At 38.7% G+C, this 22,085-nt stretch overlaps 1 protein-coding gene across 1 annotated transcript; it reads left to right on the top strand.

The window, feature by feature from the left end:
* The first annotated feature begins 223 nt into the window (after positions 1 to 223).
* On the top strand, positions 224 to 20,438 carry LOC134747093 (nuclear pore complex protein Nup58-like). Its single transcript, XM_063681659.1, has 13 exons — positions 224 to 477; positions 751 to 1,175; positions 1,820 to 1,951; positions 2,717 to 2,854; positions 4,305 to 4,355; positions 4,699 to 4,776; positions 7,046 to 7,176; positions 8,658 to 8,802; positions 9,512 to 9,655; positions 10,679 to 10,837; positions 11,337 to 11,453; positions 11,694 to 11,774; positions 19,231 to 20,438. The coding sequence occupies exons 1-13, from the start codon at positions 398 to 400 to the stop codon at positions 19,392 to 19,394; spliced, it is 1,845 nt and encodes a 614-aa protein (XP_063537729.1). The 5' UTR covers positions 224 to 397; the 3' UTR covers positions 19,395 to 20,438.
* Positions 20,439 to 22,085: the final 1,647 nt, after the last annotated feature.

The raw sequence follows: 22,085 nt of genomic DNA, 5'->3' as shown, positions 1-22,085 counted from the left end.
TGTGATTATCGGTGACGTATGAAGAGGCCAAAATACTTTATATTAATATGTATGGACTACTGGTACCTCTGGTACGGACCAACTATGGACACCGATTACCTAGCCGGACATTGTCATGGCTGTACATTACGTACGAAAAAAAATGCCGTCTCTGTCTGTGTCTAGTGTATCTGTGGCTTGCTGTACGATTCATACGATTGTCATGTCAATTTGTCACGATTGACTGGATTGACTGACTGCGACCGTTGCCCCGTTCCCGCTTGCTGCATTGTATTGTGTATTGTCTACATTGCTATTCTTGCTGTCCATCAAATTACTGTTTGCGGTATTAATTTTACACAAAATCATGATGTTCTAGTATTTTGATTATATGTGAAAAGTGCGTGATTCGTCCAAAATGTCTTTTTCATTTGGCACTCCACAAAGTGCACCAGCTTCTTCAGGTCTCTCTTCAGGGTTCAGCTTCGGCGCTGCCAAGTACGTATTAAAAAACCATTGTAAAAATACGTAACCTTAATACTAAAAAGCTGCCTACAGTGCAGTGTCAAATCAAAATTAAATTGCAATAAATCTGACGTTTTGCGGAAACCAAAATTCACCTAACAGGCCAGTTTTGATGTAATTGCGCCGTGAATCCGGCTATTTATTTAATTCTATAGATCTATATCTCGTGTGTAATAAATACATTGAATCAAATATACAACATCTTTCCATTTAAAAGCTATTTTAACATAACCTCACTTTTGACAGGCCCGCGACGCCGGGCTTCGGTTTGGCAACATCGCAGCCTTCAAGCTTCGGTTTCGGTAGCACAGCGACGACTTCGGCGCCTGGGTTCGGTGCAGCGCCCGCTTTTGGGGCCTCAACGACTGGTTTTGGAGCTAACACTCCTGCGTTTGGGGCAGGGGCGACTTCCACTCCCGCGTTCGGGGCCAGCTCCGGGTTCGGGGCGTCAGCAGCGCCCGCTTTTGGAGCTTCTACGACCCCTGCGTTCGGTGCAACTTCAACAGCACCAGCGTTTGGTGCAGCAACAGCAACACCTGCCTTTGGAGCCACTTCAGCTGCGCCTGCTTTCGGATCCACATCGGCTGCCCCTGCCTTTGGATCAACTACTACACCTGCTTTTGGCGCTACTGCAACCCCAGCTTTTGGAGCCACAACTACTCCAGCTTTTGGTAAGTTTATCAATTTCATATTAAGAATGGAAGTATGTATTGTCTTTTTGTGTGTCATCCATAACATTATTTTCTTAATTTTTCTGAGAAATATGAGTTATAATTAAAAGGAATAAAGGAGTAGTGAGTATTGAGTGAGATCTCGTAGGTATGTATATCTAGATAGACCTCACTTCACCAGAACTATGACTGTTTGTGTTGTTAAACTGTGCTTCTTAGTCTTACCCAAAAACTGTTACTTTCAAAACTGTAAAATTTTGTCATTTTCAAACAAACACCAGGGATGTGAAACTCCTCACTTCGGGCAAACTCTTCTGCTAAGCATTGCTCTGAGCAATTATTAGGGTTGACACAACTTGACATCCCTTAACATGCACGACCACAGATAAGATAATGACTTGAATTTTCACAACCCTAAATAGCCAAAAGAGATAGTGCCATATATTAGAAAGGGACATCATGATTCGACCCTGAATCGCTGTCAAACTTCGGTTTTGTAGAAAGTTTCCTGTCTGTACGCTAGTACTATTATTTATTCTCTGCAAGCACTAATGTCAGATAAGGACAAATGATTATCAAGGGCTTATTAACTTGACAAGCATTATGAATAACGCCGTTAATCCTGAGTTGCTTGGTTATTTCAGGAGCGACCTCTCAGCCTGCATTTGGGGCTACAACCACACCCGCCTTTGGCCAAACGAGTGCTCCATCGTTTGGTGGTGGATTGGGCACTGGAGGCCTCAACTTTGGGGCTGGGACCAGCACTGCTTCCACTGGTGAGATATGTTACTGTTTATAGTATTTGTTATACTTAAATAGCAACTACATATTTAACACTGTTGCTGTGGGAAAAAACCTGCCTGATGCTGCAGTGAAAAGTAAAATGAGATAAAACTATGAGAACGGGTGACTCGCCACCCGTTGACCACAAACGCTGTAAAGAGTTCGAAACGTCGGGATGTATTATATATTCAATATACACGATATAATCCGTTTTCATAGTTTTATTTCATGAGGAACTATCGCGGTAACCGAAGACAATATTAAGTAAAATTTCATTTCATTTCAGTAAAATGATTTGTTGATTGGTTTATTAACTTACCAAAGATTTATTTTATTATTTTTTATTTTATTAATTCAAAAAAATTACGCAGCATTACAGCGAAGTAATACACTGAGAAATTTATAATAGAAAGTATTTATACAAACTAGGTACATGATACAGTCTAGAAAGGACAACAGAACAAATGTAACAAAAGAAAAACTAATACAAAACAGATGATTCACGCTTATCCATCGCCTCACAGTACTTCATACATTCTTTACACAGATCCATCCAACTACTTGCAAATTCATCACATTCCGGTGCTGATGTGAGGAGCTCGTTGATATATTTGCTACAATTATTTCTTTTTTATTCTCTCTTTCTCTCTTAAGCCCTTTTCTACCCTTCGGGTGTAGGCCTCCTTCATTTTGCGCCATTCGTCACGGTTCTGTGCGACCTCGCACAGATCTTTTTTAATATTTCACTTTATTTACAGGATTAAACTTTGGCACACCAGCTACCTCAGCCAGCACAGGCCTCGGAGGACTGGGGGGCTTTGGTTTTGGGGCTGCAGCTACTAACCAGGGCGGTTTTGGATTTGGAGCGACAACTACCACAACTAACAGTTTATTTGGTAAGTAATTTCTCCTATCTTTGATGGCATGAGGTGAAGCTGAATTTGATGAACTCTGCCATCAATGTTTAGGTATATAGGTATGCAGTACCAACAATACCGGCCATGATAAACTAAAAGCAACTGCATACAATCTCATACTTAGTGGCGTAGATAGGCGTGGGCGAAGTGACCTCTCGCCTGCCTCTCACTTAAGGGGAGTCGCAAAGCCAACCTTTTTTATTACATTGGGAATACACAATGAAAGAAAAGGGTCACGCAGATGCGGCTCTGCCCACAGCTAGATTATTAATGCTCCGCCAATGCTCATACATCCTTTGCTTTATCTTCTCTGACTGTAAACACATTAAGAAGCACATTATCTTCAAGACTGATCTAATCTGCAATTTTCAGTAAAGTGATACAGTATTGATTCTTAGGTTTCAACACGTCAGATGGCACTGTTATAATTTTGTCAAGAATTCCAAATTGAAAATTTACTGCCAAAAAACTAAGTGTTAATTTTGTATTGGAAATGGGGCCCTTGGCACTGAAAGTGTTCAGAGTGAACCGAAGAGTAATCATATCCTTTTCCGTTAGATTCCACATATCCCAATGACTCCTGCCAAGATCCCTTCATCCCGATCACCCAAACTTTCCAAGATGTCCAAAGCCCCTGTTATACGGCGTCACCAAATTGTAGTTCTCAAACGGCGACGCCTATGTATCATGTCAAGTTCGCTTCAAGAGATCAGTATCGTGCGATTACACCTTCATGTGGTGAGATATGGTTTTATTAAAAGAATGATGAAATGAGACATGGAATCGGATAAAAGTAAGGTGAAAGTTTGTCAATGGTATTATGTATTGCACTTGAGCGAACAAAATTATACTCTTTTAGGTGTATTCCTATTTGTCCCCGCCCCATGTGACCGCCGCCATACATGAGGCATGGAAATGATTCATATGAATGCACCTATTCCCATCTGTGCCTAGCAGGGACAAATGGGAGTACACCCTCTTTTAGGCAGGGTATAATTTTGTACGAGTATGTCATCTTTATGCCAGTAGCGACCAGTACGTACTAGCAGTCCCACTATGAAGGAACAACAACCAATGCTGAATGCAATGCAGGTTTTTTTTTTTTAAAGTAACATTTATTTTCGTAGTAAGAGTTAGAGTTGTGCTGTTCTCGAGTACTTTCTCAGTTTACTATGGGGAATATTCTTGAGTGACAATGTCCCCATACAATTTTATTGTAACAAAATTTTATTCTCATAAATTGACAAAATAATCATCCAAATTAGAATGGAATGGCAGACCTTTTTACGGCCTCTCATCATCATCATCATATATGTATTTAAGAGTGTCTTGTCGGTGGAGCAATTTCCATGTTGTACGGCCTCTATGCGTAGGATAATATAAGTAAACTTTCTACCGGTTTTGTTACCTATAATTTTACTGTTTTCAGGTGGCAAATTAGGGGCGACCGCCCCCACAGGACTACAAACATCCACTACAGGTAAAGTAGAAATAACTGCTCTAAAAATGCTCTTTTTCATAAAACTTAGCAAACCTTTGTTAAATTTTGCTCCTTTCTAACTAACAAAAATGATAAAATGACCATCAAGAGTGATTATCAAGGGCTAACAAGACTTGACAGGCGTTAATGAATAACGCCATTATTCAATTATTTGAATTTGTTATTAGTTTAGTTTAATAATGTAATAGGCATGCAGATTGTCTTCCCATAGATACTATGTTTTTATGTGCAAATAAATTGATAGAGTACTGTAATATTGTAAACAAAATGGCTCTTATGCCTAAACATCATACATGAAACTACAAAAATATATTATTTACAGTGACACCCAGTCTTGGTTTAGGCGGATTATCGCAAAGCGGCATTGGGACTGCAAACACAACCACAGGCGATGGAAAAAGTAAGTCAAAACTAGTAATTGTGTAATTTTAAAGGTGAGCATGTTTTCTATTTCAAGTTTTTCGCCTAGCACGACTAGTTAAGAGTACGCAAGCTGGGCTAAATTGCACCTTCCCATACAAACGTAGTTCCGCTCTCATTTTAAAACTACATTTTGGATTGTAATGAAACTTTGCACAAACATAATGACATATTTTTTATCTAGGTCTGCAATTAGTTTATATAGCTCCAGTTTATAAAACAAACGAAATAGAGCAAAAACAAGTTATGTATGAAAAACTTAAATTTGCGCTATTTTTTAACTATGTGTTATGTATTTAGATGGGTACTTGCAGGATTGAAATGTAATGACAGCTGAAGGTAGTTTGGTAATCAATGAGTTTTGCTACTGACCTCAATGGCGTTGTATCTTTTATTGGCGACTACGGTAAATTAATGTAATTTGTGCGCAAAATGAACAGTAATATTTCTAATGTGGTGCTTCTTGGCCAATTTAACCCAAAAACTGAAAAGTGGTGTGATTATAAGGAACAATTACTATGTGCATTGGACGTGGCGGGCGTAACGCAGGACCCGACTCGGGCGCGCTCCTTGTTTCTGTCCCAGTGTGGCAAGGACACTTATTCACTCATTGCATCGCTTCTGGTCCCGCTGAGGCCAACTAGTGCTTTATTTGAGGACATTATCAGTGTTTTGGATACGTTTTTTGAGCCAGAAGTAAATGAAATTTTACAAGCGGGGAAGTTTCATAAACGCGTACAACTACAACAAGAGAGCGTGCAAGAGTTAATCGGCGCGATAAGTTTGCTCGGTGCTAAATGTAACTTTGCCGATCTTAAACGACTTTTGAGAGATAGACTAGTACTTGGGGTGCGCGACGAGCGCCTGCGCCGCGAATTGTTGAAGACCAAGGAGCTCACGTATACGGGGGCCGTTCAGTATTGTCTTAACTACCAGGCGACGTTCCCAGACTTGTACCCTGAAGTGCGTGCTAGTACATCTAAGCAAACTCCACATAACGAAAGTGACCAGATGGAAATTGATACAATACAATCGGTGAATTGCAAAAACATTGTGCCCGGGTTCATAAACCGAATGAGCGGTGCCCTTTCAGTAAGGCTCAGTGTTATTATTGCTTCGGCCTGCAATAAGAAACAAGGTAAGGTCCATGTGACGGAAGACAAGTGTTCAAGCGACTCCAACTCGGACCAGGAAGATATGATGAATGGAATCTATGTCTGCGCTGAAGATTACTGTAAACCGATTACAGCTAATGTGGATATTAATGGTGTCAAATTATTAATGGAAATAGATTCTGGAGCTTCGAGATCGATAATATCTGAGGAGACATTTAAAAAGTTGTGGTTCAAACCACCCCCATTAAATACCACAAATAAGTCCATAGTCCATAGTTATGTGGAGTCGTGCCCCTTTAAAAGTCTTAGGGTTGGTACACGTACGAGTGGTTTTAGGCGACAAAGAAGCTCAGTGTGAACTGTTGGTGGTCGCCGGCCGTGGACCAAGCTTGCTCGGTAGGAACTGGTTTAAGAAGTTGGGGCTACAAGTGGACGGCGTGGGCTGGTCAGAAGAGGAAGTAGCTGAATGGAAGAATAAATATCCAGATTTGTTTATGGAGGGTTTGGGAGTGTACACGGGACCACCAGTGTTGCTGCATGTGCGACCCGGGACTGCGCCACGATTCATGAAAGCGCGCACTGTACCATTCCCATTAAAACAACAAGTGGAGGATGAGCTGCGTCAAATTATTAAGGATGGCGTATTAACACAAATCAAATATTCCAAGTGGGCTACTCCCTTAAGAATTGTTAAGAAAGATAACGGATCTTTGCGTATCTGTGGAGACTATCGTTCTACGGTTAACGCATCAATAGATGTTGACACATACCCGCTTCCTACATCGACAGAGGCATTCGTAGCAAGCATATTTAGCAAATTCAAATTGGACATGAAGCAGGCGTACACCCAACTCAAGGTTGACGATGATACCGCGACGCTGCTAAAACTAAATACATGAAAAACTTAAATTTGCGCTATTTTTTTAACTATGGTATCTGAAGCTACATAAACTAATTACAGACATAGATATACCTTATTCTATTGTAAGTACAAAGTTTCAGAGCAAACTAGCGAGTCATTTTAAAATGACAGCGGTACTACGTTTGTATGGAGAACCAAGCTTGCCGGAGACCCTTAAAGCCAATATAAAATTAATTATGAAGTCAGGTAACATAATTTTGTCGTCTTTTTAGGTGAACCACCAAAACAGACCAAGTTGCCAAATGAATTATTAACAGATGTGGAGTCATTCAAAGAATTTGTGAAGAAGCAAAAATCACTCAGCTCAGACATCATGAGAGTGTCAATCAAGCCATTGCATAAGGTATGAAGTTTTTTACTTGCTTATTTTTTTGGTGACGCAAACAAAAAATTCCTTTAATTTAATTCTATTGTATTTTGATTCTGTTATATTAGATTTGTATGTTGGTAACTTTTGGTGTATGATGTTCGATGCGGCTAGCGTCAACGTAGAGCGTTGAGCGTTTTTTAGGGTTCCGCACCCAAAGGGTAAAAACGGGACTAAAACTCCGCTGTCTGTCTATCTGTCTGTCTGTCCGTCTGTCTGTCTGTCTGTCAGTCTGTCTGTCACCAGGCTGTATCTCATCAACCGTGATAGCTGGACAGTTGAAATTTTCACAAATGATGTATTTCTTTTGCCGCTATAACAACAAATACTAAAAACAGATTAAAATAAACCCTGCCTGCCCTGCCTGTGAAGCCGATGGTCCTGGGTTCGAATCCCAGTAAGGGCATTTATTTGTGTGATGCGCACAGATATTTGTTCCTGAGTCATGGGGGTTTTCTATGTATTTAAGTATTTATATATTATATATATCATTGCCTGAGTACCCATAACACAAGCCTCCTTAGGCTTACCGTGGGACTTAGTCAATCTGTGTAAGAATGTGCTATAATAAACATTTAAGTGGGGCTCCCATACAACACACGTGATTTTTTTGCTGTTTTTTGCGTAATGGTACGGAACCCTTCGTGCGCGAGTCCGATTCGCACTTGGCCGGTTTTTTCGTAGCTATAATTTTATAGTTAATATAAGGTCACTCTCGGCGATGGTATATTTTTTATAGAATTTGACAGCCGGTTAAAGCTAATCAGAGGTGACGCTTTCGACGAGGGCACTTTTTGTAAGTGGGTAAATTAGACAACGCCTCAGATAGTTACAATTGCAATTCGCAATTATTATACGCAAGTAGGTTGTTATGATAGTTTGTATACTGGTTCTAAATACCTCAATGCATATGTACACTACCGCCCATAACTATTTAAGCATTCGTAATTTTTTTCCATACAATTGTATACAAAGTCAACTTTCAGAATTATACCGCTAAGTCGCATTTGGGTAACAGTTTTTTGTGCAGTTTACTTTTTTAATTTAACAGATATATCGAGCTTCAAAATGATGTGCAGAATATTTGTGTACATTGCCTATTTACCAAATGACCAGCGTAAAAAAATCCATAAATCGTTTTCCAGTACAAAATCGTTTTATTTTGTATGAACTAGTACATAAGGGTTTTTTAAATCGTTGCATAAAGTAAACTCGAAATTTTAAAGGATGTCTTTGGCAACAATTTGAGGCTCAATATATTTACCTAAATAAAAATTCAATCTAACATGTAAGAGAGTCATTTGCGTGCGATCGAACAGTATGATTTTGAAAATAATTTTTGTATACAATTGTATGGTGAAAATTGCGGGTGCCTAAATACTTTTGAGCGGTAGTGTATATTTCGGCTTTGTCCAAAGGCTAGGGACACCTGTATGATTGTGTCTGTCCGGTGGCAGGTGTCGAGTACGGCGGAGAGTACCCTGCGGCAGGCGCTGGCGCTGGGCAGCGAGCTGGGGCGCGCGCGCGCAGTGTCGGCGCGCCTGCGCGGGGCCGCCGCCGCCGCGCTCGCGCACACCGAGACCGCCGCCCGAGACGCGCTAGGTATGTCCAGTGCCTAAAGCTCGGGTTTCCTAGGAAAGCGGTGCCGTAATGCAGCGGCGAATGACCAAATGGCGCCGTTTCCTAGAGGGCGGTCATTGACATCGTAACGTCAGAAAGCGGTGCCGCCATTTGCATGACGGCCGTCTTGACGGTGTCGATAGTTTCGTGAACGTTTCATTTGATAGCGGTGAAGCAATTTCTACTAAAATCTCAAATGCACCTTCTGTACCACGAGATTTGAATAAATGATCCTCCGTACTACGATTATTTTCCTCCTCTGATGATAGTTCATCCTCCAAGTAAATTATTAAAGCAAGGTCGTCCATTTTCTCTCCTGGATACGTTTCGTTTGACAAGTGTTGGAACTGTGCACGCACACGTCACCAGGTGGTGTGCGGTCTCTCATGTATAATATAACGCGCACGTGCATATGACAGGCATTTAAGAGGAAATGAGATGACGTCAAGTGACCGCTTCTCCATACAAACATAGTCCCCGTTTTCTTCTCTGGATATTAACATCAATATATCCATCTTTGTTAACATTATATAAAATATTTTTGCGCCATTTCGTGTTTATTAACCACAACTATGATGACTGTAGCTGATGCTGACATTAGATACTATTGTCAGTACCACTAGATACTTACACTTATTGCCCTACTATAATTAATTACCATCATGCATTTATTCAACGTGTATGTTTGTAGGCACGGAGTTAGAAGGCATGGCACCGCCGGCGTACATCAAAGAGCTGATCGCAGAGCTGGAGCAGCAGATAGTGACGTTCCGTCGGCAGATGGAGGTCGCCGATAAACAGATGCAGTCATCACCCAAACTGCTCACTGAACAAGGTTAGTGGCCACTTAAGAACTAAGTATGTAAGCGTTATGGTGATCATATCATCATCTAAGTACATCAAAGAGCTGCTCACAGAGCTGGAGCAGCAGATAGTGACGTTCCGTCGGCAGATGGAGGTCGCCGATAAACAGATGCAGTCATCACCCAAACTGCTCACTGAACAAGGTTAGTGGCCACTTAAGAACTAAGTATGTAAGCGTTATGGTGATCATATCATCATCTAAGTACATCAAAGAGCTGCTCACAGAGCTGGAGCAGCAGATAGTGACGTTCCGTCGGCAGATGGAGGTCGCCGATAAACAGATGCAGTCATCACCCAAACTGCTCACTGAACAAGGTTAGTGGCCACTTAAGAACTAAGTATGTAAGCGTTATGGTGATCATATCATCATCTAAGTACATCAAAGAGCTGCTCACAGAGCTGGAGCAGCAGATAGTAACGTTCCGTCGGCAGATGGAGGTCGCCGATAAACAGATGCAGTCATCACCCAAACTGCTTACTGAACAAGGTTAGTGATGACTTTAAAATAAATATTTGGGGACAATCTTACATAGATCAACCTAAGCCCAGGCTAAGCAACCTTGTACTAGGTATGGGTACTAGGCGACGATAGACATGTGTACTTATATACATAAGGTTAAGAAATTATATTATAACACGCACGTGCATGTCTACGCACGCGCATCCCGTGTGCACAGGCCTTTAATCATAAACTTCTGTAATTTTGACACTTGTATTTGTTAGAAAGAGACAAAATTTAACAGGGCTGCTAACTTTTATGAATAAAGGGGCTATAAAAAAACGTGATTTAGTGATAACTGTAGAGTATTATTATGAGTATGACTAGTATGAGTGAGTTTATTGTATTGTACGGAGCCTTGCAACCAGCATTGCAGCCTGAGAAGCAGCATGCCTTGGAATATACACACAAACAGGGTTCTAGCAAAAACTTTACAGTTAATGTCCCTTAGACTTTTAATCTTATATATAACCTTATAGAAGTTTTTGCCCACAGAGTTGAATCTCGGCATAAGACGCATGTACGAGTCCCTAGTAGCGCTGGCGGGTCGTCTACAAACTGTGCACACGCAAGTTGAGGCGCAGAAGGAACAGTATCTAAACTTGAGAAAATACGTGCTCAAGGACTCCACTGACGTCTTCAACTCTGTGTCAGGTAAGCTATTTACAACGTAGTAGTATTTATATAGAGCTGAATCTCAGCATAAGACGCATGCACGAGTCCCTAGTAGCGATGGCGGGTCGTCTACAAACTGTGCACACGCAAGTCGAGGCACGGAAAGAGCAGTACCTGAACTTGAGGAAACACGTACTCAAGGGCTCCACTGACGTCTTCCCATATCGCACTGGCGGTTAGCCGCCCCCGCGGTTAACCGCTAGTGCGATATGGCCCTTACTGTGGGACCAACACCGAAATAACGAATTTTGACTCCCATAGAAAAGTTCCCATTCCGTTTTGTCGCCTAAATAGTGTTTAGTTTTAAGTTCATAAAATGTATATGTATGTTAGTCTATGAGGTATTTGTATTAAAGGCCTTGTTGCCTGATTCAAATTAAATTAAATATAGTCTTAAGTAAGTAAGTATAAGCTTTTACTATTAGTAATTTACTGAAAAGTCATACAGCACCAAGTAATGTTCTTCTATTTATTTCAGCCAGTCACAGTCTAGATCAGATTCTCCGCGATGCTGAAGGCACGAGAAAGAAGACTAAACCAGGGCTTAATGACAGCCTCGGCCGTGCCGTGCTGTCCGACCCTAGAGCTACTTTAGGTATGTCTATAAAATCTTTAACCCAAATTTGAAACAAATCAAATTATTTTATTACTTATAAACACGTACTGCCTACGTCCGGGTGGCGTAATGGTTAACCTCCACGACGCTCGCGCTGATTGTCCTAATGATACTGGTTAGGAAAAAAATGCAACTATAAACTTATGCAGTCCAAAATGGTAAAGGTTACTTTACCATTTTGAATTGTGAATGTTTGAAACATGTGTCCTTTTATTCCAGGTAGCATAGCTCAGCTAGCGGGACCCACGCCATTCAGCTACCTAGGCAATTCATTGTCCCCATTCCCCGGAGCCGATAATAGTAAGTTCTATTGTGTTATTTTATACTAAAATTTACCTGCGGTATTGTCCGCTCGGCATATGATGCTCCTTCATCGTGCACGGAAACGCACGAACGTGTTATCCTATTTCACTCAGTCTCAGTACAAAAAGTACTGAGGTAGACTGAAGTAGCATGACAAATACGAACGTTTTCGAGAAAAAACGATGGCAAAGAATTATGCACCTCATCTATAACGAGCCGTACCTTTAGTATGTATGTATCTAATCACATAGGTCACTAGATAAGTTTTGCAATAGGTGGTTCATCACATATACTTTTTAAAACTATATTTCCATGTGCAACGTTTGGCTGGAAATCATTTACTTTCTTTTTAAATCTACTTATTAAACAATAGATTTAAGCTTTAAAAATGTCGGCGTGTTTAGTCCAAATCCAAACACGATTTACGAATATTTTATACAACATTTTCTTTCATACAAAATTTAAATATATTTTTTAATAAGTAGATTTAAAACAAAATAAATGTTTTCCCGCTAAACATTGTCTATGGAAATATAGTTTAAAAAAGTATGTGATAGGACACCTCTGCGAATTCAATGAGGTTGCGTTATTTGCATTACCTAAAATAAAAGATAGTAAGAAAAAAGTAAACTTATCTAGTGACCTATGTACTTATGTACAATAGCTGTCAAATGGGGTTGGCAACTGTCAAAGGTTTTCAGAGATGGCGCCATCATAGCTTGCCCCTTTTTCTATGAGATTTGGCTTAAAGGGCTGGCATCCGGGGCATTAAAAAACAAAAATTTGACACAATTCTAGGGATTGACAGGGCAAGCTATGCTGGCGCCCTCTGCTAATTATTTCGACCGGCCAACCCCATTCGAAGCACAAAATACGTGTCATACCATCAACGAAACTTTGATGTCACTACATAGTATAAAACAAAGTCGCTTCCTGCTGTCTGGATCTGGATGGATGTCTGTCCCTATGTATGCTTAGATCTTTAAAACTACGCAACGGATTTTGATGCGGTTTTTTTTAATAGAGTGATTTAAGAGGAAGGTATAATCAGATAGATATAACTCCGTAATAGGTAATAGATGGATACAGTCTAAGGAAAAAACGTGCCTCGAAAATCACGAAAATTTGATTCTCGATCAGATGGCGCCACTAGCTTTGGCCTACTCTCGTATAGAGGGGGTTGACGGTTTCGTTTGTTATTTATAATTATAACTCATATCAGTGAAAGAACATGGGTCAAAATTATATAAAAATAAAAAATGCATATAAAAAAATCATTTATCCATATTTAAATACATTTTAACGTATTTTTATAAATCTTCATTTTTAGTTTTAAAGTATGTCGATAGATGGCAGTGAATTTACAGTGGTTACAAAATTTACTATGACAGTACCGCTCTATCTTATTATATCCTCTTTGGTATAATTCATCAGCATTGCACCCGTGCGAAGCCGAGGCGGGTCGCTAATAGTAATTACCTATATATGTGGTATTTTCTAGAAAAAGGGACCTTATTGTCTATGGCGCTTACGTCATTAACGATGCTCCGATATAAATACAATGCCGCGCGACGCTTTGCGGCGTAAGCGCCATCGACAATAAGGTCCCTTTTCATAGAAAATGCCTCATATAGCGGTTTTGCTCGTGATTTGAGTCGCAAAAAAAATCTATGGACGGAATATTAACGTAAATTTTATTGCACATAAAAAATAAGTACTTATGTATTAACGTAAGCCTGGCGTTCTCACGAACAAAAACTTACTAGTTTTGTGATATCGTTTTTTAAATAACATTATTATTACTTATGTAGACCTATATTTCTATTCCTCAAATGTATTCCTTTAAATATAATCTTATCTTATCTTATCTTATTCATAATCTTATTAAGAGAAAATGGTAAATTTTTGACATTCTAATTATTATTCTAGTCTATATTATTTTGAATCTGACATATTAATTATTTAAATTTATTGGATTTTGATTTTATTGTTAAAAGTTTTGTTTTTATTTTTTCATATCTCATGCTCTGAAAGTGGGTCGTTGTTGTTCTAAAAAGTGCGCAGAAAGTGATACGTTTCTGCTCTAGTGCAGAAAAGTAGTGTGTTCCAATTAGTCCTCGCCTCATAAGCATTATGCGGGAAATCATTCTAATTAATATCAATACTTACCCCGCCACTGACAAAGGGAAATAATTTTATTTTTACTAGTTCATGGAATTTATTTTATGAGTTATAAAATAAGTATATGTTGTAAATTCATTACTTTTATTTTAGCTGAAGTATTCACTAGGCTCTATGAGGTGGTGACAAGTGGAATGCACCTACAAACCTTTTTTACTTAAAGCTCTGCATGTGAGCCAAGGCAGAAACGCATACAGCCACACTTAAACTAATACAACCAAATAATAAATACAAATAATATGAAAATATTCAAATTACAATAGTAATTATAATTATTGTAATATATGTGAATATTTATTACTAGTTTTTCACAAAAAACAAGCGTTTAATATTAAATGGTTGTATCAGACTACCGCACCGCACCAAGGTCACGGTGCGCCGTACCCATAAATGAGAGCGAGAAAGAGATATCTCTTTCTCGTTCGAAGGCGACGTTTTTAGAAGAAGAAGAAATATACTATTTATGACACCGATTAATTCACCGCAAACGCGCGTAAAAAATGATTACTTGCATTATGGTGCTTGAAAAAAGTTACGCAACGCCTAAAAAAGTAAAAGAGCGGGGAAGCAAAACTAGTGCGAACTTTTGTATTGTAAGGCGAATGTAAGTAAAATTATTTTTCGCGATTAAAATGAGTTCATCCAGTGATTCTGAAACCGACTTAACGCCTGATTTAATCAGAACAGAAGCCCAATCTATCGTGGAAGGCCTTTTACCGCAAATTTCAAAAGAAAGATATATGAAATCATATACCGATTTTATAAAATGGCGGTCCGAAAAGAGAGTAAAATCGTTCTCGGAAAGTGTGATGCTAACTTATTTCAGTGATTTATCGAAGAAATTAAAACCATCAACGCTGTGGAGTATATATTCGATGCTTAAAGCCACTTTAAGCACCAAACATGATGTGAATTTAAAGAACTACAGTAAGCTAACATCTTTTCTAAAAAGGCAGTCGGATGGCTTTAAAAGTAAAAAGTCCAAGATTTTTACTGCAAATGAGATAGAAACCTTCTTAAATGAAGCCCCTGATGATGTTTATTTGGCAACTAAGGTAATAAAAAAATCATATTTTTAGTGTGAATGTAATTAAATTTCTATAGAAATGGTAAAAAAATAGCTTTTGCCAAATACCTACGTAATTTACAAATACCTAAGTATCTCTAATTATAATTGTTTTGTTTTCAGGTGGCGCTAATTTTGGGTATATGCGGTGCTTGCAGAGGCATTGAACTTACAAACATAACAGTAGACAACGTAGAAAAGCACGGTGAATTATTATTGGTAAAGCTTCTCAATACAAAAACAAAAATCGACCGAATATTCGTTGTGAGGGAAGAATTCGTTCGAATTGTGTTAAAATATCAAGCGCTTCACCCCGTTAATTTACAAACAAATCGTTTTTTTATTAACTACCAGAGAGGAAGATGTCTAAGACAAAATATTGGGAGAAACAAAATCTCAAATATGCCCAGAAAAATTGCAGAATTTTTGAAACTGCCAAACCCTGATCTATATTCAGGACACTGTTTTCGCAGAACATCTGCAACTCTATTAGCCGATTCTGGGGCCGACTTGACAATGGTGAAAAGGCACGGCGGATGGAAGTCGAGCACAGTGGCAGAAGGGTATATAGAGGACTCAGTGCAAAATAAGTCCAAAATATCTAATAAAATTACAAATACCATAAACATACGTAGCGCTTCGCCACGTCCAGGTACATCCAAAGACTATGCTGAGTTCCAAAAGTTACGTACCAAAGAAGTATTTATACCAGTAAAGGTGAATCAACCAGCGTCAAACGCAACGATACCTTATCAAATATTTACTGATGCACCTCAAAACACCACTCAAGTCTCGCAAACTGTACCTGTTGTAGTGCAGAATAAGGAAAAAATATCTTCTAATAAAATAAACCTACATTGCACTACGCCGCGTCCAGGCAGTTCAAAAGACTTTAATAAACACGAATATATAAGTACAGAAGAGGTCTTGGACCCAGTAAAAGACAATCTACGAGCGTCACTGACCAACATAAGAATGCCTTCTCCGACGTTTACTGATATACCTCAAAACGAAAGTCAAATCTCACAAACTATATCTAATGTGAATATTCCAGGCAAAAATGTTACATTTAAATTTGCAAATTGCTCTAATTTTTCCATTAATTTCAAATAATTGTATACATTGAATAAACATATTATAAAATTTTCGGTCTGTGTTTTTTTTAGGGTTCCATAACCCAAAGGGTAAAAACGGGACCCTCTGTCCGTCTGTCCGTCTGTCTGTCTGTCACCAGGCTGTATCTCATGAACCGTGATAGCTAGACAGTTGAAATTTTCACAGATGATGTATTTCTGTTGCCGCTATAACAACAAATACTAAAAAGTACGGAACCCTCGGTGCGCGAGTCCGACTCGCACTTGGCCGATTTTTTTACTTTCCTCGTATTCAATATGAAAAGTAGAGTGTTTAACTCGGGTGAAAGTCACCCATTTCTGACTCGAACCATTGGCGCTCTCACTTCGTTCGAGCGCCAAAATATCTCGTCAGAAATGGGTGACTTTCAGCACTTGGTTAACAATCTACTATTAATGTATTTACTAACACATAGGTATAACGATGGTACTAACTATATTGTATGGAATTTTAAATGTTCTGAAATAAAGATATTTTTTTTTTTATAATCATACAGAAATAAGTAAGCTTAGAGTGCTCACTCCATACATCAGTTTCATTACGAGGCGAGGAAATACCGCCAGCATCCTTGGTACTTACAATGCCTCAAGGGCCTATTTTAGATTGAAGCTAGTTATTAATTTAGTTTAGTATTTGTACTGTAGTACCTCTGTACCTATATATACATATTATGTAAATAAATGATTTTCCTTCATAATAGGTAAATTAAATATAAAAATCCATACTACCCAAAAATACATACGAGTACAATACAATTGTATGGGTAGGTATGGTAACGTATTATTAATATGTTTTAAACTTGCTTAAAACTTAATACTTATTAAGCTTTTTAGGGTTCCGTAGCCGTACCCAAAGGGTAAAAACGGGACCCTATTACTAAGATTCCTCTTTCCGTCTGTCTGTCACAGGCTGTATCTCATCAACCGTGATAGCTAGACAGTTGAAATTTTCACAGATGATGTATTTCTGTTGCCGCTATAACAACAAATACTAAAAAGGACTCTCACTTGTCCGGTTTTTTAAATTAAGGAGTATTTGACTTTTGTCTTTGTATCGCGTGAGCACTGAGCTTACTTATTTATCTATAACACAATATAGAAAAATGTCGGTTAGATTAGAGTTCACAAAGACTGAAATCAAAGGACTGTTTTTTAGGGTTCCGTACCCAAAGGGTAAAAACGGGACCCTATTACTAAGACTCCGCTGTCCGTCTGTCTGTCTGTCACCAGGTTGTATAAACCGTGATGATAGCTAGACAGTTGAAATTTTCACAGATGATGTATTTCTGTTGCCGCTATAACAACAAATACTAAAAAGTACGGAACCCTCGGTGCGCGAGTCCGGTTCGCACTTGGCCGGTTTTTTTTAATGTAAATACCACGCGCAACACAGACATATTCCATAAAACGCACAAGAAACAATTAGGTACCTGGCCCTGTCTGTGTTCGCGGACCGGGACAATAACCCCGACCCCTCCTTGCTCGTTAAACTTCGGGACTGCCGAATCAAACATTTTCATATCCTCGTCTCTATCGCTCTTGCGTCGAGCAATAGAGACGGAGTCAAACGAAACTTCGTTTTACGCGGCAGGCGCTCAGTCTATGCTTTTACGAACGAACGGCGATCAATCGGACAATCAGTCTCAATTCGATCTTTAGTGTATCATGTTGTGCTTTGGTTTTGTGTGTTGTCTTGAAATTTAAAGAAATGTTATTTAAAAAAGTGAGTTTTGCCTGTAAAACAGATGTTGATTTAACAGGTATGCTTTTCGTTTAGTCTACTAATGTAAAAGAAAGCCCGTTTTTTTTTTCAGATAAGGAATTTTCTAACCTAAAATGTAGTGCTAACTTTTTTCCTGCAAAATTAAATCTGAGTAACTATGCACTGAATTATAGCGTCGTTTACGTATTATTGTGCCGCAATATTAGACATCATAGGAACCTAGAATTTCGGTAGAAAAAGTTAATTACCACTACTTTTGAGGTTACAAAAAATATTACCTTCAAATAAAATAAAACTTGAGTTTATCTATGAGGCCCACCAATTTGCTGCTTAAGGTGGTATTTCACCTGTCCAATTTATTGGTCCGGTGTGCATTGCGTCTCACTCTCTCATTAAGCAAACTGTGAGACGCAAATCACTCACTCAAATCTTCCTTGCCGCATCCGGCATTGGCGACCCCATCAACAATTAGTCTCATGCATGGAGTTTATACTTGAACGAAACATTTTTTATTCGGATGTTAGTTACCGTTATATCACGTGACAAATGCATTTGCGTTATTAAATTATCATTTAATTGCTTAAAATAATGAATAAAAAGCATAAAAATTTGCCCGCGAAAAGCTAGTGAGCAAAACGTCACGTGACATCACGCATTCGACAGATTTGTTCACATAAGTGTCATTAGCAGCAAACGTCAGTTGGACCGTCCAACGTATGACGTCATCACGCTCTGTCGAATTCGCGCCAAAAATTATGAGCGTTTCAACCGCTCAAAATTTTTCAACATTTTAAATATTTTTAATAAAAAAATTAAATTTTTCCGGTGTTCAAACGGTATAAATTATGATTACAAAAATTAAAAATATTCATGCATGGAGCTAAAATTCTTATCCGGATTATGAAATGCCCGAATGTGGCAAGTATTTATTTGTGAATTTTACTTGTTTTTGTGACTTTAATTTGTATATATCGTCGTCTATACTTCGTTTTTTGCATTAGAAAGAAGGTAAGCGTTGTCGTCTCTTAAAAAGCGTTTTTCGATAAAAATACATGTCAAGATTGTGACCTTTTTTCTAATGCTAAAAAAGATTGTCCCGTTATATTTATGAATAAAAAAAACCGGACAAGTGCGAGTCGGACTCGCCCACCGAGGGTTCCGTACTTTTAGTATTTGTTGTTATAGCGGCAACATAAATACATCATCTGTGAAAATTTCAACTGTCTAGTTGTCACGGTCGATGAGATACAGCCTGGTGACAGACCTGGTACAGGAGTCTTAGTAATCGGATCCCGTTTTTACCCTTTGGGTACGGAACCCTAATATTATCTGATAGCGTTATATTTGTAGCAGGCAGCAGCTGGCAGCCGGGCGCTGCGCGAGCGCCGCCGCCGGCGCTCGCCGCCGCCGCCATGTTCGCGCCCGCGCCCGCGTCCGCGCCCGCGCCCGCGCCCGCCGACCCCGGCGCCGGCTTCCAGTTGCAGAAGCCGCCCGGCAAGCGCGGCAAGCAATGATATTGGCGGTAACCAGAGCTGACGGACTGACCTAGCCCAGCCCTGTGGTAAATGAACATGGACTAACTAGCAGGAAATAGACCTAAAATACCATTAAAAAGATATGTCGTTCTCGACTTTTAACTGAAGAAACTGCCCGGAAAATGTAGCAAGCCATGTATTGGCGGTAAACGGGGACTGCCGGAGCATTGTGGTAAATAAAACCTGAATACAGAGTAACTTAAAATACCAACTCAATTTGTTAAAACGATTTTGTCATTCGCTGTAACCGGCTCCGACTTATGAAGAAACAGCCTGGATAATGTAGCAATCAATGTAAAAATATTGACGGTAACCAGGGCTTAGGACAAGTTAGGACTGACGTAACCCTAAATAGTCCTGAAATTAGACTAATTAATACCAACTCAACTTTTTAAAACTATGTACCGCCAAGAGAGGCCGTTTCGGCATGCTCGCCGAAACCAGCTTCGACTTTTAACTGAAGAAAGTAACGGTAAACGTGATAATAGTAAAGACTATATTCATAAACGCGCTACGAACCTCAATTAGCTATTAATCGTTTATCCTTAGTAATCGTTCTTATTCCTCCATCAGAGACGTGGTTATTCAATGATATGCCGACAATATGGTAATGATATTTCGAGGACTTTAACCTTTTCGACGTCGTGTCAAACACAAAAGCTGTCACTCTGACGCCACGTCACAGAAATGTCAAAACTGAAATTGAACTTTATGCACATGCACGTAGGTCTATGTTGCTCTGTGGTCTTTGACCGATTAATCCGTCTTTGGCGTTGGACATGCGGTGCCGATTTATCCGTCATTAGCGTCGAAAAGGTTAATATAAAATATTAAATACTGCAAAGTGAAGTTTGCTGTGATATAATGCTATGCGACCGATGTATTGTATTGTAGGTAATAATTATATTATTTGTCATTGTGTTCATAACAAATGTACCAAATAAGTAAACGTGGGTTTAAACGTTTCATATGTCACACTTTTGGAATAACAATGTTGTACGGTCAAGGAATTTATTTCAGTACTATTTCAGTGAGGTGCCTAGCGTCTCATATTGATTGTCACTGTGACAAGGTACGAAATGGCACTAAAATTAAAATTATTTGACTGTGCCAACACAATAGAAGTACTGATTAAGTTTGAATAAAAATTAAGTAGAGTAAGACCAAGATCAGTATGCAACGATTTTGATAGCACACGCAGTGCAAGTGTTGTTTTAAATGTCAAACTTCTATGAAATTATGACGTATAAATAATACTTGAACTGCGTATGCTATCAAAATCGTTGCAGACTTTCCTTGGTCTTACTCTATTTATATAAGTTTTTCCATGTTTAAACTTAAAGTTAAATAAATGTTAACATTTTTTATATTTATCGATATAAATCTTCTGCGGCGATAGCATGGTCGCGTTTTTATCACCTGTCGTGTCATGCATCACTTTCGCACTTACATAACGTGACGGGCATGGTACAGGCCAAGCGATAAAGAGGCGACCATCTTAGCCCTATTGTTTGCATATTATTGTTTATGGAACCGTATCCTTATTTAAATTTTGTTGTTGTACATCTAGCCTTGAAGCTTCAGCATTTTTCAGGTACCAGGCTTTTTGGTGTCCTGTTCCGAAATTATTATTTTTTAGCATGTCTTATTGCCTGTCAAGTACGTAAATAATTTTACTTGGAATCAGTTTATCTTCCAACTCCCCCAGCTCACATTGTCGTCCAAGATGAATTACTTTAGTAAAATAGTCTTCCATCCTCTCACCGCCATTTTGTTTTATAACAAAGAATTCATGAATTTCATGGTATAAAATTGACAAGCATTTTTCTTGGAGAGAAATGTTTTTTGAATTTGTCGAATACTTTGTCAAACGTATCATTTTCATTTTTTGAAAATGTGTTATAGATATCGATAGCCTTGAAGCTTCATCATTTTTCAGGTACCAGGTTTTTTGGTGTCCTCTTCCGAAATGAATTTTTTTTAACATGTTTTATTGCCTGTCAAGTCGGTAAATAATTTTACTTGGAATCAGTTTATCTTCCAACTCCCCCAGCTCACATTGTCGTCCAAGATTAATTACTTTAGTAAAATAGTCTTCCAACCTCTCACCGCCATTTTGTTTTATAACAAAGAATTCATGACCTAAAATTTACAGATTTTTTTCTTGGAGAGAAATGTTTTTTGAATTTGTCGAATACTTTGTCAAACGTATCATTTTCATCTTTTGAAAATGTGTTGTAGATATCGATAGCCTTGAAGCTTCAGCATTTTTCAGGTACCAGGTTTTTTGGTGTCCTCTTTCGAAATTTTTTTTTAGCATGTCTTATTGCCTGTCAAGTTCGTAAATAATTTTACTTGGAATCAGTTTATCTTCCTATTCCCCCAGCTCACATTGTCGTCCAAGATTAATTACTTTAGTAAAATAGTCTTCCAACGTCTCACCGCCATTTTATTTTATAACAAAGAATTCATGACATAAAATTGACAGATTTTTTTCTTAAAGAAATATTTTTTGAATTTGTCGAATACTTTGTCAAACGTATCATTTTCATCTTTTGAAAATGTGTTGTAGATATCGATTCCTTTTGTTCTAATTAAATTGAGCAGTATGGCAATTTTTCTCTTCTCCTTGGCCTAGTGCAATTCGTTAGAATCGTTAGCTTCCATATG

The sequence above is a fragment of the Cydia strobilella genome, chromosome 14 (assembly GCF_947568885.1).
Source record: "Cydia strobilella chromosome 14, ilCydStro3.1, whole genome shotgun sequence".
NCBI lineage: Eukaryota > Metazoa > Arthropoda > Insecta > Lepidoptera > Tortricidae > Cydia > Cydia strobilella.
The sequence above is the reverse complement of the archived record's forward strand: the minus strand, read 5'-3'. Positions and strand labels throughout refer to the sequence as shown.